The sequence below is a fragment of the Camarhynchus parvulus genome, chromosome 10, assembly GCF_901933205.1.
Source record: "Camarhynchus parvulus chromosome 10, STF_HiC, whole genome shotgun sequence".
In the NCBI taxonomy this organism is placed as follows: domain Eukaryota; kingdom Metazoa; phylum Chordata; class Aves; order Passeriformes; family Thraupidae; genus Camarhynchus; species Camarhynchus parvulus.
In genome coordinates, this window is record NC_044580.1 from 12,126,367 (window position 1) to 12,143,864 (window position 17,498).

The 17,498-nt window shown below is 41.3% G+C and overlaps 1 protein-coding gene across 2 annotated transcripts in view; it reads right to left on the reverse strand.

The window, feature by feature from the left end:
• ARNT2 (aryl hydrocarbon receptor nuclear translocator 2) overlaps window positions 1-10,857 on the reverse strand; it is a 96,759-nt gene extending 85,902 nt beyond the window's left edge. The window contains exon 1 of one of the 2 annotated variants that reach the window (XM_030954964.1): window positions 10,716-10,857. In XM_030954964.1, the coding sequence (XP_030810824.1) occupies window positions 10,716-10,746 (31 nt within the window). In that variant the 5' untranslated portion in view covers window positions 10,747-10,857. The remainder of the gene's footprint in view (window positions 1-10,715) is intronic. The other variant, XM_030954966.1, reaches the window with a different exon arrangement.
• Between the last annotated feature and the right edge of the window lie 6,641 nt (window positions 10,858-17,498).

Sequence of the window (17,498 nt, forward strand, 5' to 3'; positions counted from 1 at the left end):
ATGTGTATATTCTGCCAATACACTTAAAAAGCACATTATCCAAATATCCTACCTACTTTGTAAGGAAAATACAAATTAATGGTTATTCATGTGCCTGGAATAAATAATAACTGCTGTTTCCAGAGAGAAAAGAAGCTGTATATTTTCCTTTTTCTCTCTCTGTTTCTTCCCAAAGGGAGGAAAATTTTTCGCTAATCCAACATAAACGTGGTTGAAATAAAAATCTATTAATAAAACATTATCAATTAGTACATCAAAATGAAACATATTCTCTGCTTGTCCCAGCACAGGCACCTTACAAATATGTCATTTTTACAGCTGATACATATGAAAAAAGCATCTCAAATTACCCAGTCTTACAAACAGGACTCACAAACCGGTGGTAGGATAAATGAAAACAGAAGTCAGATGACTTAATTGTGGCATGTGAATGCTATTTGTCAGTGATTCAGTGGAAAGCCTGTAGTGAACTTGAACCCTGTCCAGGGCTGTACCACGAGCCTGCCTTCTTGCCCTGGTCAATTCTCAGACATGAGACAGCCAGTGATACATGAGAAATGTGCAGCCAGGGTGCAGCAGCCAGGAATCTTCCTGCACAGTGACAATTCACTGATCTCTGAAATTCTTATTCCTAATTACCACAACCCTGTCCAGGGCTGTACCACGAGCCTGTCTTCTTGCCCTGGTCAATTCTCAGACATGGATACATGTGATACATGCCAGCCAGTGATACGTGAGAAACGTGCAGCCAAGGTGCAGCAGCCAGGAATTTTCCTGCACAGCAGCAATTTACTGGTCTCTGAAATTCTTATTCCTAATTACCAAATTCATTTTAAATTTAGCAATGACGAAAGAGTATTTTGTCCTTAGGACCATCCTGAAAAACGCAGAGAGGGGAGTGGGTGGAGACATGATGAACTCAGAGCCGAGCTTGGATCCACCATCATTAACTCCACATGTAACACTCAGAGATGGAGCCAAGACTCCTCAAACCCTGAACCATGTACCACATGCGTGCCCTTCCTAGAGCAAAGTGAGGACTGGCATGCTGCCCGTGTCTCACTCAGCTCTGCCGAGGGCAGAAAGGCTTTTGCACATCAGTAGATGAGGCAGAACCAATTCCTTAATGTCATATCAACCTTTTCATCAAAGTCGTCAGATACTACTTTAGAGCAGGAATAGAGAGGCATGTGCCAGCTATGAGACTAATGAATGCCTTTCCTCCAGCAAAACATAATTCAGCATGAACTCCACGTTACTGTTCTTTCCACCCACTCACACATCTCCAGCTGATAGTACTCAACCAAAATGCCAACAAGTAAAACCTCACACCTTTTAATTCAGCTACTGTACACCAGCACTAAGATTTCATTCCATCCTACAGCTGCCTAACCGCAAACATTATTTACATATTTACGTGCCTCCTTTTTTTAAAACGTGCATGGAACCTGGAGGGAGAAACACAGGTGACAAAAGAGAACACTTTGGAAAGCAAAAATATTGAGACTGGCAGCTTCCCCTAAAACATTAAAGACCATTATAATCCTCACCTCAGTCCCATTTACAGTTCAGAACCAAAGAATTCTGAAGCAGAAGGAGAACAACACTAAAACAAAATATGATTAAGTCTTGAGTCAGGAAACACTCAGGAAATGTATAATGTTAGCTTGTCTGAAAAGTGAAAGAGTACCAAGATATACTTAAGCAAAAGACTAATGCATCTCAGAAAGGCACATGTTCATTGAGTGTATCAGAAACAGCTCAGAGAGTACAGAAAGTCCAGGAACACTCGGGTGTTACTTAGAAGAAAAACAACCCAACATCTGTGATCATTCAAGAACCAAGTCTCAAGTATGAATAAACTACAAGAAGCCCAAAGACTCATATACACCCAAGTACTTCACAGTGATCATCAACAACAAAGAAGGAAGAAAATTCCCTATTGCTGTCTTATTCTGTAAGTATCCACAATGGAAATTTTATACTTAATTTTATAGTGTCTGTAATGGGCTATTTTTGGTAGGGATTCCATGTAGTCCGATCTAGAACGTTTTGTTGTTAGTAAGAATCCAGTTCCAGAGAAATGTTTCGCTTGGACCAACCCTAACTCAGAGATGGCAGAGAATCCACAGAGACGTTATACATTTTTAAGAACTTGTTTTGGAAAACTGGGAAACTTGGATCCTGTAGGCCTCAACACTTGGCATTTGGGGAAGATAGTTACGTTCACTTAAGACATTCTTAACTCCAGCAGTCCACTGTCCCCTTTGCTGGAGATGCAGCTAGAAAATGAGGACAATTTTCCAGTCCTCATAAGAGGGCTTGAAAATGCTCCCATGCTTTTCATAGTGAGCGTTCATTTACTTCAATTTCAACAATAAAAATACACAGCAACTGCTGTTCCCACAAAACTTACTGCACACCAAATAAATTTACTTTTTCTTTTTTTCCCTTAAACCAGAAATATTTTAGATGAAAACATAACAACATAGCAGAGGAACCCTTATCTCTGAAACACTGAACGCAGTACCAATAATTTGCCATTATATTCCTACACTGAAAATCTCATTACAATGAAAGGAAGTTTTAATTATACAGCTTTTTTTTCTATTGGTCAAACCACTACTTATTACAGAAAGTGCAAAACATTTTCAGGGTGAGACATCTAGATGCAGGGGGCCAGGGTATCTCTTAAAGATGCTTAAAAAAATAAATTAAATCCAAGGAAAACACTGATGTCCCATATACTGTGACATGAATATGACTCACAGCAATATTCAACAGACCGACCAGAGAACAACCTCCATGGACTCATGCTAAATGAGCCACCTCTCAGTGACTGGGAACACAAGAATTCATCATTTCAAACTAAGCTTTTCTAGCTATCAAAGTGTTTAAAGCTGGGCTCAAAACTGAGCTAGGAACTTTGCTAGCAACTTCACTGGACACAACACAATGGAAATCCAGCTCAGCCATGGCCTGGCAGTACTAACAGCGATACAATTTTTTGCCCATGAAGGGATGGAACATGATGCAGAGGGCAGTGACACACAGTAGCTAGTGCCTTTTAATAGCTAATTTTATGGCTATAATCCACTTCCTACAGCTACTGTTACAATCAGCACCTCATTTCAGGGGCTGACTTCTGCCACATGTGAGGATCACTGTGTGCTGTGCTGATTAACCACTTTCCATGTGGCAGAAGCTCAGCAAATTAAAATACCAGCCTCATACTCATTGGCTGGTCACAGCGAACTTGTCACATAACTTTAGCAGCCTGGCCCCTCCTCAGGACACTACTGGATGACTTGCAGACATACCAGATACAGCCTGTTTTTACTCATTGCAATAGGATGTTCAGACTGGGGATGCATCCTGCAAAGCATAGTCCAGAAAGGAGGAAACAATCTCTGTTCTCAAAAGAATTTAACAGTAAATTGAATAAAATCTGAGACTACTGCATAAGTTATTTTAACTCTTCTTGCATTCAAAATAATTAGTCATATCCCAAGTTCTAAAAGCACTTCCAGTTCGGTTCAAATTTTCCATCCAGATACTACAAGCAATACAGTTTTTAAATATATGCATTTCAAGGGCATTTAACAGCACCCAGATGTCCACCTAGCTTCACTAATAGAAACAGCCAGCAGTAAACAAGTTCCTAAAACTACCTACTTGCATGGAATTGTGCTCTGGGTTAGTACTGGGAAAGCATTAGGGATAATTTTTCAAAATCAGGCCTGCAGGTTCCTCAGACACACAGGTTCCTTTGCTTTTACCTCTGAGGAATACAAATATGCAGTGTTTTTGTTCTTTGCAGCTCAGTGATTTACTGGCATGCCTCTTCCCATAAAATATTTGCATATATCTGAGAGTCAAACTGTTCTGATACATTCTGTGTTTGCCAGGAAGTGAACGCTTCACTTCAGTGTAACTGAACATTTAAAGAACGACAGGCACCAGGACAAATGGCAGCATAATTAACATACCAATGAAGAGCCAGTTGTTAATTACTATCCATTTTAGGCATTTTGTATGAGCAACTTACCTGAAAAGCCTTTCCATCTGCACACTGGCAAAGCCAGTAATTAAACAATTCAACACCCCTTTTGCTTGATTAGAGAAAAAATTACAATTATTTTATATTATTCTACTTGTCACATGCAGTTGACATTTAGATGAGAAAAACCTGCAGCAGCCCAGATTTAAGCATTTGAAATTAATACTATGAGCTGTCCTTGAACAAAACAACAACACCCATCCAGGGCAGATGTAAGCTAATAGAGGCTCCTAATTTGACACAGCTGATTACACCTCCCAATACCTGCTGGGCTGCAGGGAGGCAGCACAGAAAAAGTACCACTTTTCTCTAAGGGGGACTTCAGATGCTCCCCACAGAACAAATCTGAATTCATAAGCTGTTGAAAGACTTGGGAGTAGCACCAGCACAATGCCAGGATTCATTTGCATTTCAACAACACTGAGAAGTCAATACAAAGCTGAGCACAGAGAAAATACAGGAGTTACAGGAGTTGTGAGAAAGGTAGAGACACCTAAGTGTGAAAAGCAGGATGGAAACCACAGGACAGAAATACCAAAGATAAGCAAAATGGAAACAAATGCTCACAAAAAAGAGAAAGGAAGCAGAAAGTTTAGAAGCATACATCAATACGTAGAGTGTCCCAAAGAAAGGATTTCTCTTTCTCCCTGTGCAGATGGCTCTGCTCAAGGGAGATCAGCGTGCTTTGGGTACAAAAAAAAGGAAATTACATCTATCTTGAAAACAGCTTCTAATTCATCACACATCGCATGACTACGGCCACTAATCCATGCCAACAATAAAACTGAGATCCATTTGAAACTTTGACTATCCAAAATAAACTCTGAATCAGCTCTTGCTAAAAAATTGTCATTCTCCGTTTCATCCTGCATTTTCAAACCACGTAATTTCTGCACATTAAAGGACAGATCTTGCCAAAATCCTGTAACATTTTGTGACAAAGTAGTTCTTCCCAGAACAGACAGAAAGAGCACGGTCCATGGGGGCTTATTCCATCTATTAATTTTCATGTGGATTTTTATTTGAAACAATGGAAGATGATGAAGGATTATTTTTCTCAAGTTCTTTCTTTGCATCTATCTTACTTGAGTTATAATCAGAAGGCAAATAAAATGTACAAATGCAGCCTCATAAAATTTTTCTTTTCCTCCTTGACAGAATGATTGATACAGATGGGGTGAAAGGAAATGCTTTAGAGCTGAACAAAGAAAACACTGTTAGCAAGAAGTAAACTGTACCAATGGTTTCTAGAGCAAGCACCCACCCACAATCTCTGGAATGTCACATTTTTGCCTGTGTTGTCCAGCAAATGCAATGTTTTGCATGAAATAAGTTGCAGAATGGTGAAGGAGCAGCTCTGAATTTGCTGATTTCTTTCCCACATCACCTTTATTAAGCACAGCCCTCCAGCCAGAGGCAGCTGGGGTTGGTATCTGCACATATGTCTGCTCTGCCCCGAGCCGGCCAGACAGAACAGCTCATCCTGAGCTGATTCATCCATCTCTAAACACTGCTGGCCAGCCAAAGACACTTTGCTAGACTGGAAAATCTGCCAGAGATCTTCACCAAGAGCCGCGATCTAAATTCTCATCTCTTAAACTCAAGACCCCTCTTTCTCTTTCCTACTGCAAATTTTAATAACATTGTAATTTCTGCAGGTAGCACTGAATTAACACATTTTCCATTCCTGCTTGTCAGTTCTGAAGCAGTAAGCCCCCCAAAATTACTCTGAGCGACACACATATCTGATCTTCACAACCATTTAAGCATAATCTCTGAATACATCTTCATAATGACAGCCCCATTTCTGTCCTCTTAATAACAATAATCACTACATCAACAGGGTTATTTTGCCTTGACTATTTTGAAAAGGCTATTTTTTTTCTTTTCTACTTAATCTCTATTGCAATTTTCCTTACTGCTAAGAAATATCAGCAACACCATATGGTATTACAGAAATCAGCAATATCTCTTTTGTTTTGCATTTTTATTAGAAGAATGGGAAAACATTATTCTATTGAAAAAAATATTTGGAACTAACCACAAGCTACATATGCAAATTTCAAATAACTATTTTGTGATAGAAGAGATTAAATCTTTTGTATGCCCTATACCTATATATTAGAAATATAAAAATAAAATGGCATTTCTTCAATGCCAGTTACTGTTCAGTACACAGTCCTGAAGGACAAAACATTATCACAGAACAATTCAAGAGGCATTGGCATCTCATACCATAGTTTGACTGAATTAAGGACCAATTCTGCAGTACCAGAGCTATGAAAACACAAGAAGAAAAAGATCTGCAATGTAAACCTCCCATTAGCTAATGAGTATTCTAATTTTGAAACCCTTTTTTTAACTTTATCCTAGAATGATGACTACTTTTTTGCATACCAGAAACATCAGAGCTCATTATAACCTCCATCACTACAACAGTCCATTTACTCCCCAGGATCCTGTTAAATTGATTTTTAAGTTTGCTGGATAGTCTGTGTTGTAATGAAGGGCAGAGCAGCAGCAATAAAACACAACTTTTGGGGCTTTGAGTTGAATGATTTTGAAATCTGAAACACTGAAGTAGATTCTTTTTTTTAATCATCAATTTCAAAGCTGTTTGAAATCTAAAGAAAAGAGCGGCCAGATTGTCAGAAAGCCAGTTCCTTTTGGGAATATGAACTGGTCAGCATCAAAAAAATTCTTTCACAGTATTTAATATCTTAGTGACTTCAGCCCAAATGTAGGACTGGGTAACAAATGATTTGGTTCTCAGAATATCTAGTTCAAATAAAATAATGATTTCTGTCCACTTAACTCCCAAGTCAAACAAACAGATAAACCCCAAAAGCTCCTCCCAGAACCCAATGCACTGACCTAAACCAAGAGCCCAGATGCAGGGCTTACAAGTCTTCATGAATATGACAGAAAATTTGCTGTTAACTCATTTCAAACTGAAAGCAAAGAGAGCTTATTCATAGTACTTCTTTAAGTTAAAATGCCAATTTTTTATATTTTGGATTAGCCATGGGCTGAAAGTACCCCTCATGAGCTGCTGTGGTTGCAGCAATGTCCTAAGCCCAGAAATTCCTTTCTCTCATATCACAACATCTCTCTCTACACATTTAGTAGATGCCCTTTGGAGGACATGTTCTCCATACCTTTGTATTTGGGGCTCTCTGCTTAAAAAGAAATCACTAAAAGGAGCTCCAGGGATTACATGAACAACTCAATTACTTTTTTTTTCCCAATTAAATACAAAAATACAACCCTAAGGATTTATGAAATTGTAAAACATCACCAAAATGCATCCTGTGGGATCTTCCCTCTAAAGTAACTCTAGATAAATTGCAAAATCTCATGATTTCTCTTGACTTGACTTTTGAGTTTGGGGCATTTTGGCAATACATCTGTGTGTGCTACCTTCCATTCAGGGGTACCTCAGTGGCAAGAACTGAAAGGATGCCTTTCAGTTCATTTCTCATCACCTGACCACAGCAGAAAGTTGCTGCTCACTCATCAGACTGAGCCAGACTGGAACTCATCACCCCAAAACCAGCTGATGTCTCAGGAAAAAAAACCTCCTAAACTCATGAAGAGTTTTCATGTTTTCATCCCACCCTGGCTAATACAAGAATCACCACTTCAAGTTCAGTAAAATCTGGACCCAAAGCAGCAACAGTTACGGACAAAGTTTGCGTTCCAAAAATAACACATTTCAAACAGACATGGCACTAAGTTACTCTGCTGCAAGCAGTAATATACAAAATGCTTGGAACACCTCCACAGCTTTTTTGTTCTTAAATCCCATTTAATATGCCAATCTTATTTCAGGAGGAAATAAATTAACTGTGATGCTTTGTGCCAATGCAGATGAGCTTCCCACACACCTGTATTGTTTCACACTTCAGTTTGTCACCCAGAGTACGAGAAACCAACCCAGCACTCCCAGCCAGACCCGTTCCAAGGCTGAGCCTGCAGCAAGAGGAAGCAGCTTCTCCCACACAGCCCCTCAGCTGTGTCAGGGTGATGCCCAGCTGCAGCTATGCACCCTCACCAAAAAGAACCATCAGTGTACATCTAACACAGCCCAGGGAGCCCACAGAGCTTCCAAATCTGAGCCACCACAAATTTGGTCCCCGACACTGCAGTTCCCGTGAGCCTCAGGTGGGAAAGGATGCAAACTGCTCCCACTTCTACGAACTTCCCAAACTGAAACTCTCCATAAAAAAAGATCAGTGGGGAAAAAGGATAAATCTGCATCTAACACAAGAGAGAAGATGCTGCCCCAGAGCACTGCATGACTCTGCAGCAGGAGATTCCAAACTGAAAGACTTTCACATGGTTAGAGAACACCCAGCTTTTCTCTCTCTGCTAATCCCCATTCCACTATCTAGAATACGACTAAAACCACATGTATTTGTATTGTGGTAGCTGCAAGTTAATGTCCTGCCTAAATCACCAACTGTTATTAGAACCCCAGACAATTGCTTAATAAAAATTTAATCATATTGTAATTTCTAATCATCATTAAAGATGCTTAACAAGTTAATCCTCTATTGTGCTCCCCTAACATTGCAGATCAGACAGTCAACTGGCACAAGGTGGCACAGCTTCTCCAATACTAATAGGGCTACTTTCATCTTACTCCAGCTGAGGATCTGTCCCCAAGGGAAAAGAACAGGATTAGAATAATTTCACTACAGATTTTGACTGTTTCTCTGCATTGCTTTGCAGTTACTTATTAAAAAAAATAAAAAGAACAGTGACAAATTATGATTTTAAAAAGTTTTTTACAAGTGCAGGTATTTCACACAGCTCTATCTTCTGCTGTCCGTGGTAGAGCAAAGGCAGCACTGCGCTACAGATTGAAGGTCTCCTTTCCTCACAGCTCCCCACTTTGACTTCACCCCAGGGTCTGACAACAACACTTTCCACGCTCAGAAAACGTGGGATGATCACTAATGAATTTGTCTTTCAGCTCAGACCTGCTCCAGCTGCCCAGACAGGAGCAGAACGATGCTCTGTAACCTCAGCCTTGCAGAAGGTGATCTTGGTTCCCTTCAGGAAACCAACACCTTTCCTTATCCTTCCTATGGAATCTGTGCTTCAGAGAGTTTCAGGACCACACTGCAGGTCAACTTTCACCGTGTCACAGGCACAGAGAAGTACACAGGCAACACACTTGGCCCTTCTTTCCTCTTTATGTTTCCTCAATAATCCCACTACAATCCCTCAATTCACCAAGTGGTCACAGGAGAACAATGGTGAAGCCCTACTCAGTTAGGAGCAGTCCATGCAGGCTGTACCTCCTGCAACCACATCTTTTTGTGGGTTCAGCCTCAGGCAGGTGGGTACAGAAAGTGGGAAAGGTTGGTGCCAAAGGGGCACTGGGCTCTGCTGCAACTCAGCAGTTTCAGCACTGGCCTCTAAGCGGACAGGGCTGTTCCTTCAGTGCGTAGCTTGGAATGTGTGTAGACAGGAGAACGGCAAACAAAACCCAAGTCAAAAAATGCTGTTTGTATCCTCCTCTGCCTGAAAAACTGATTGCACTGAGTGCACTCAGTGAAACTCCCTGTTATCCTGCACAACATGGTCCCTCAAAGCTAAACGGTATTAATTTCATAACCTTCCCTTAAATATTAATTTTCATTTAATATGTAGAATTTTGATATTACAACCTACTCTGACTGACAAATATCAGTTTCTGCTTACTGTACTGGCACTTATTGAACTAAATTCATTGTTTATATCATAATATTTACTTTCAGCATGACAGCTGCACTACCAGCTACAGCAGGATTTAATCTAATGAACAAGTTTTAAACATTAGTTGGCATTTACTCAAGCAAGCCTTTAATTGTCAGAACTCAATCTGACTCTACAAAAATGACACAATGCAAGCACAAATTAAAACAAGTAAAACTGAAATTGACCTTTAATAGCAATATTCCTCCTTAGTACTGAGCCCAGTACAAGATTCATCACCCCAATTATTTTCAGTGTCAGATACTTGTTGATCCACATCAAGTTGACCCAAGTACATCTCCAAAATACTACTCTGGCCTTTCATCAAAATTCACTTTATTCCATCACGCACTGAACAAAACAGATGTTACATCTCACAGACACACAACAAAACGTCGGGGAATGCCTTCCCTCACGAAAAAAACTGAATGGGAAAATGTAAGTTTATTTTGTCAATAACTCTAGTACTAACAGCAAATATTTACTGCATCCTTTGGAAAGAAAACAAACGCAGGGCACATGCCGAGGTGCCCTTGGTCAGTTTCAGCACCGTTTCGGCTCCATGAGCCGACAATGAAACTGACAAACCAGAGCCAGGGAAAGCCAGAGCAGGCACGGCGCGGCACTGCCCGTCCCCGCTGCTCTACGCCCGGAATGCTTATGCACCACTGTTCGTGTCTGCAGCGCTGCACCGAGCCCGGCAGCCGGGGCCACAGGGGCGGCGTGTCCCGAGGAACCCCCACGGGCTCCCGGCTCCGCTGGCCCGGCTCTGCCCGGCCCGGGGCCCCGCGGGAGGAGCGGCGGGACCGCCCCGGGGCTGTGGGGACCGCGCCAGGCCGGGCGGGGGGAGCCGGCGGCGGGGGCGTGTTGTGCGGCGGGGGCCACTTGGGGCGAGACGGCAGCTACTCACCGGGAGGGTTTACCGCCGCCGGCGTTGCCATCTTGTCTCTGAGAAGAATTAAGACAAATGCAAGAGGGGCGGAGGGATGCTCAGAGCAGCCCGGGGGAAGCGCGGGAGGGGCAGGCAGCCGGCGCCAGGGCGGGCGGGCCGGGCGGCGCGGGGGGCGGCGGCTGCTCCCGCCCCGGGACCGGCGGCGCTGCCCGCTCCGTGCGGGGCGGCCCAAGATGTCCGATGGCCCCGCGCCGCCTCTGCTCATGCGCCGCGCTCAGTGAGCATGTGCCGGGCGGCCGCACATGTGCGCTGGGCCCGCGGTCGCCGCTGCCCGGCTGGGACCCCCCGCAAGAACCGGCGGGAGCCGCCCCCGACACGGCCCAGGACCGGCCGCCCCCCTCGGGGCTCGAACCCGCGGCCCCGGGGCGCGAACTTCCCTGAGCCGGGGGCAGCCAGCGCAGCCCGCGGGCAGGGGGGGCGCGGGGCCAGGCGTGGGTGCGGCCCAACGGCCCCAAAACCAGCGGGGAGTGGGCGCTGACCTCCGGCGCTGAGGGAGAGGCTGGGGTGCCCTGTGTCAGCCTTAAATTGAAGGAGGAGGTTGAGGTGCTGACCTTCAGCACTGAGAGGCTAGGCTGGGGTGCTCTGTGTCACACTTAAATTGAGGGAGGAGGTTGGGGTCTGTCCATGACCTCCGGCGCTGAGGAGGAGGGCTGGGGTGCTCTGTGTCACCCTTCAATTGAGGGATGAGGTTGGGGTGCTGTCCATGCCCTCCTAAACTTAAGAGGAAGATTGAGGTGCAGGTCACCACCACCCAAAGCCAAGTGGATGCTGAGGGGAGCTGTAGAACGACGTTACCGCCATCCGTGTTGTCCCCAGATAATGACATCCCTTTTTCCCTGAGGTGACAAGGTTCTCTTGAAGATGGAAGGCCGACAGAGCCCCATGAGTTCACACCCAAGAAGGGTACAAAAGTATCCAGGAATTCAGACATTCTGTGCCCCTCCAGGTGGGGTGTATGAATGGTACCATATTCCTCTAAAAACCTTGCTTTGGCTTATACCGCACTTGCTTTCATGCTGAGTAGTGATAACTGAATAACTGATCCTTTGTAGCTCTGCTCACATTTCAAGTCTTTGCATTGCAAACACAAGGGCAAAAAATACACTTTCAATGAAATTGGAGATTCTTCTCAATCTCATAACTCGGGTCTTCAAGGGGAAAAACCCCCACTATCCCAGAATTAAACTGCAAGATTTCTGAAAAGCCACTGCAGCAGTCACATGTAATGTGTGTAAAATACTGGGAAAAAATAATGAATTTTGATGGCTTTGTCATCCCTCTGGAATGCTGCAAAAGCCTGTTAATCTTTAAATGCCTGCCCATGGCTGTGCTCAGTTGCCCTGAACAGCCCTGCAGAAGTTGATGGGAGCAGTCAAGATGAAAAGTTGCAAATCAATCCCTTGCTTTGCCAAATGAGTAACCTGAACCAGTTTATCCATTAAGATGTAAATTGGCAGAAAGGCAGGGAAAGCATGGAGGCTGTGTTGACTCATTTCCTGTAGAGGAGTTTAATCAGAATGGCACTAAATGCTCCTGGTTATCTAGAAAGTTTGCTCTATCTTTGATTTATTGTGCTTTTCCCTATCAGATGTGGAGCCGTTTTTCCAAGCATCTTACTGCTTTAGTGCCTGCTGATGCTGTAGGGTTTTGGATGCTCAGCAGGCAATCTTAATTCTTATCTCAAGGCATTTGCCCTGCTAATACTAGACTGTTAATATCAGCAATTTTGTAAATGCAACTTATTTTTGTTCAGATAAAACATTGTGATTTGAGGTAGTCTTGGTCACAGTTTTTCTAGACCCTTACCTTTTATGAGGAAGGCAAAATTTGGAGTGATTTTACCTTGCTGCAGAGTCATAGCTCATTTCTTTCAGGTTTCTGCAAAGTCTGGTGTTCAGATTGCACAGGTAATGCTGGTCATGAAAGCTTTTCCATGAGCCTCCATTATGTCAGGTTACGTATGTGCATAAGGGTTAAAAGGTCAAGTTCCTAATACTCTAATGATAGTAAAAAACCTTATAAAGCCAGAATTTATAGCATTAGGCACTTCTGAAGTGTCCTCTGAAGACCTTTACAAGTGTTCGGAGGTTAAACCTTATCTCTCTCTTACCAGAAATGCACTAATATTTCTTATTTCGTTCCTATTTTAGAGATAAGGAAGCCACCCTAAAAAACTGGAGAGATCTGACAGAGCACTGTCATAGCTTTCAACAGACAGATGGAATAAGTCCTACAAAGACTGAATATAAACCAAGGAAACCACTCAACTGCCTGTGCTGTCCTCTTGCGTGATATCCTGTGAGATGTTAGATTAGCCCAGAAAAAACACATTACAGGGTATTTGATATTGTGCTCTGCCTAAATAAGACCTTGGGGCTTAGAATGGAACAGGTTCTGTCAAATCTTCAGTGATTCAGACACAATTATGCAAAATAAAGCTGCTTTTCTCTTTTTGTTTGGTGTGAGCTTTGTTGACACGCTCTGTTCAGTTTCACATGCAATTCTTTGTTCACTTAAATAGATTGAGAAATGAATTGATTTTCTCTCCTCCCCATCTTCTCTATCTTAATAGCCAGTATTAGCAGAGTCTTTCAGATTCCCTGAAACAATCCATAAATGAATGGAATTATTCTGTTTATCTGTAATACACTCCTTCCTTGCTATCTCGTCCTGAGCCTTTCCAGATCTGTGGGGAGATCCATAACACTGGCAACTGCTGCTCATAAAATTGTGTTCTACTTATAGTGGAAGTGTGCGCTCTGTGTTTTACTTGCACTGTAATTTAAGGAACATGTGCACAGCAAAGCAAGAAATCAATTTAGTTACAGAATGAATTCATGTTTTGTTAAGTCCATGCTGAGCTATGTACCTTGAAAGCCTAAATCCCGTGGAATGGAGCTCCTCACAACAAAAGCAGGGACAGGGCTGGACTCTACCCTGGCACTTACAGAGAGATTAAGCAGGGCTGTATCAATATCAAGCACAAAATATAATGGATGTGCAAGATAGCAAAATGCAAACTTTTCACTGTTCCTGCGTCACAACAGGGGGTGCGTCACCATTTAAATAAAATTACAAACAAGTGTTGACATCATGTGTAGCAACAGGAAAATAAACAAATTAAGAAAAGTGATTTTTATCTCAATCTTGTTATTACGTACCACAGAATGTCGGTTAGGTGTCTTTACAATGATTGTTTCCAATTTAAAGGGCTATTACCACTGATAGCAGTGCTCAGCATTCATGTGTATTCTGTTTCTTGGCTGGAGAGACAGAAATAGATCAGCTGAGCACTGCAGCACACTGCTCCCCATTAACAGCTTTCCTTGGAATGCTCAGCACTGCTCTGCCAGTTGTGAAAAACTGGACTTCTTACCTTTCTGTGTGTTCATCTCATTCATGTGTTCTTATTTCTGTTAAATAGAGGAAAAGTAGGGGGTTTTATTATTATTCCTTTGAAAAACTGAAGTCTTTCCAAGATGGATGTGAATGAGTAAAAGACAGAAACAAAAATCACAAATGAAAAAGGAACTAAATTGAAGCAAATGAGATTATATATTCAGTGTCAGAAATGAACAAAAAAGATCTTTTGTGTTTTTTACCAATTTATGAAAAGTCCACTTTAATAACAACACTGCCAAACAGATTCTGAAACTGTGAACTTACAGTTACCCAGCAGAATTTTCTTTTCTGGGGACATGAAGAAGTTAAGTGAAATTTCAGACACTTTAATCCAGTATAATCAAAACCAGTGACATTTTAATGAAGTCTCATACTTTAATAAGACCTCCCAGCTACATTCTTTGATCTGTGTTTCCATTGTAATTGAGTTAATATATTGCACCCAATTCATCCAAAGGTCTTTGATAGCTTGGAAGAGTATGATATATGTATATTAAAGCAACCCCATCCACCCAAGTACTTGAAACTGGAACATTATGTGCCCTTTTTAATTTGTTTCGTCACGTATGGGTGGCCACACTTGCCTAAATAAGCTATAAAGACAATGATGAAATTTAAAACATGAACTATCATAGGAAGGTCTTAAAAGCATTTGTTAAGGAAATTACAACCTTGTTCTTTAAACTATCCCATATAATTTAAGAGGAAATTGTATTCTTCCTATAAAATGCAATAAAATACCTCAATAGGAATGTGTAAGTTATATTAATCTCTATTCAGTCCTGCAGGTATAGAAATGTTATTTCTATGATGTTCTCTACAGCTATTGCTGTTAAATTCTGCAGTGGTTTTCCTTTAGGGGAAAATGACATTGAGTATTAGAGAAACCCTTCTAAAAGTGAAATGTGTGTGGCAGATGTCTCTTACCTAAGAAATTCAACTGAGATCAGACAAGTGTTCCTATGCTAGTGGAAGCATGGACTAGGAGCCAAACACCTGACAGACATCTTTTATCTCTTAATTTCATCTCTATCGTTTTGAGCCTCTTCAAAGTTTGCAGAAATTTAACCATGTATGAACAACCAAAATTTAAACAACAAAACTTGAAAATGAAGCCTCAGAGAGGAATAGCTGGTGCAAGCACGTTAACATATAACCTGTTTTCTTTGCAGTGTTTACTAAGCAGATTTTATTTTTTCCTGACATTAACCTCACTCTCTGGCAGGAGCACTGCCAACAGTAGGCATCATTAAGCTGAGAGAGACTGTTGGTGGTTACCTCAGGCAGAACTGACCAAAAAGCATCTGGGAATACACTTTTCATACTGTTTACCTAATTATATCCCTGAAACCATTCTGTAAAGCAAATGGGTAAAAAACCAAAATGGTATAGAGAATACTGGTCTACTTACCTAAGCCCAAGACACAAGCAAAGAGATATATCCCAAAAACAGCACTGAATCAGCAACTGAGATCAGAACTATGCAAGTCAAGCCTTTTTTCCCCAAATGCCATATATCTCATGTTGAACTAAAAGCTTTTTCTTCTGAAGGGATGTGTTGCTAGCATACTTTAAAAAGGATATAATGATTTAAAACATGGAGACCTGTTGGATTGGAGACACAGAAATGGAGGTCCACATCAGTAGAGAGTCTTGAACATCTTTATCTCTTTTGACCTTCAGAAATAAGAAACTAAATTCTGCAGAAACAAAAACATGCGCATCACTAGTAGCTCCAATAAGGTGAAGGCTTTTTCTTCAACAATTTTGTGTGACATCACCTTACTCACTAGTGCTATAATACCAGCTGGAGTAAAAGATCAGTCAGTTTAGTAAAAGCAAGCAATAAAACCAGAGCTGGGCTTTTGCAGGGAAAGGGTCTTTTTCTCTCACTGCTCAGTGTGGGACCAAATTGCCATTTTCCCAGATTCCTGCTGCCCCATCTGCTCTATTGCAAAGTCTGCAAATGTAGTAAAGTCTAAAGATTCAAGTAATGCAACATCCACACTACACGTCTTGAAAAAAGTTTTCGTTTTTTCATTTCTTGGTTTGTGATTTCTAGTTTTTTAATACTTCTAGACTATTGACCTATTTGTAACCAACAAAAGATTGATATGTTCTGACATACAATAAAACCACTGGTAGGATAACAGGACACATTTACATTTATGACAAGGCTGTTTGAAAAACATACTTTAAGAACATGGTACATTAGGAAAATACTGCTGCTAACTTATGGGACACCTTTGCCTTGTTTGAAATGAGAATTTATGAAGAGTGTTTCAGTAGGTTTTATAAACAACATTCTGTCATCTTTACAGGGTTTTCTTTTTGTCATCAGAGAGATTTAATGAGTATCATAAGCTGCAAAGAGACTACAATGGCAGAAAATCTCTCACAGTTAATTGCAGCAAAACTACTGAGTCCCATGAGACAGAGAAAGCAACCTCTGTCCTAAGGAAAATAAGAAATTCTGAGGAATGTGGGGCATGCTGTGCTATTTCAGTTGAGCTCAGGACAGCTAGAAAAAACAAATATGTGAAGGAAGTGACTAACTGATATTTTCCCTCTGTCCTAATGCTAATTCTATTCTAAATCTTCTCTGTTTTCTTTAGCCCCTTTTTCTCCAGCTACACAAGATAATGATTTCCAAGAACCATAAAGGAGAACAGAAACACATGCATTTAATTGTCTTATAAATTGAATTATGATTTATGACAGTTTTTACATTTCACAAGTAAGATATTATGCAAATTTTCAGCAGACCCTTTTATTTAAAGAGCTTGCACAAAATATTTTTGGTAGCTTGCTACTTGATTTTATTTCTGAAACAGACAAAATGAACACGTGTACCTGTGTCTCAAAGACCAGGCAGTTCATGCTTAATTATGTTCAAAAATCGAATCCCTGAATTATGGAATGCAGCATAATTAATTTCTGCATTAGCTGAAGGGTTCTTTAAAAGTGATGGAGCATCCCTTACCATATGCTTTATGGTTCTTGCAGTTGCATTAACAACAAGGAACAACTGTCTTGAATAGCTGGATATACAGCCATAGATAATTTTTCTTTCCTATCTATTCTTCCAGATCACCTTGAATACAATAAAATTCTTCTACCATATCTGCTAACATATATAAATAAGATTCTGTCAGTATATACTTATATTAAAAACAGTTGCCAACATATAGAAAGTAATCAGACCAAAGATGCAGCTGGCTGAGCATTTTGTTTCTGACAATGTCCACTAACTCTGCAACAATTGAGGAAAAAAGGCAGAGACAAGGCAAATACTGAGCTATACTTCCCTCTGCTGTACTCTTGCAGCTTCCAGCAAAC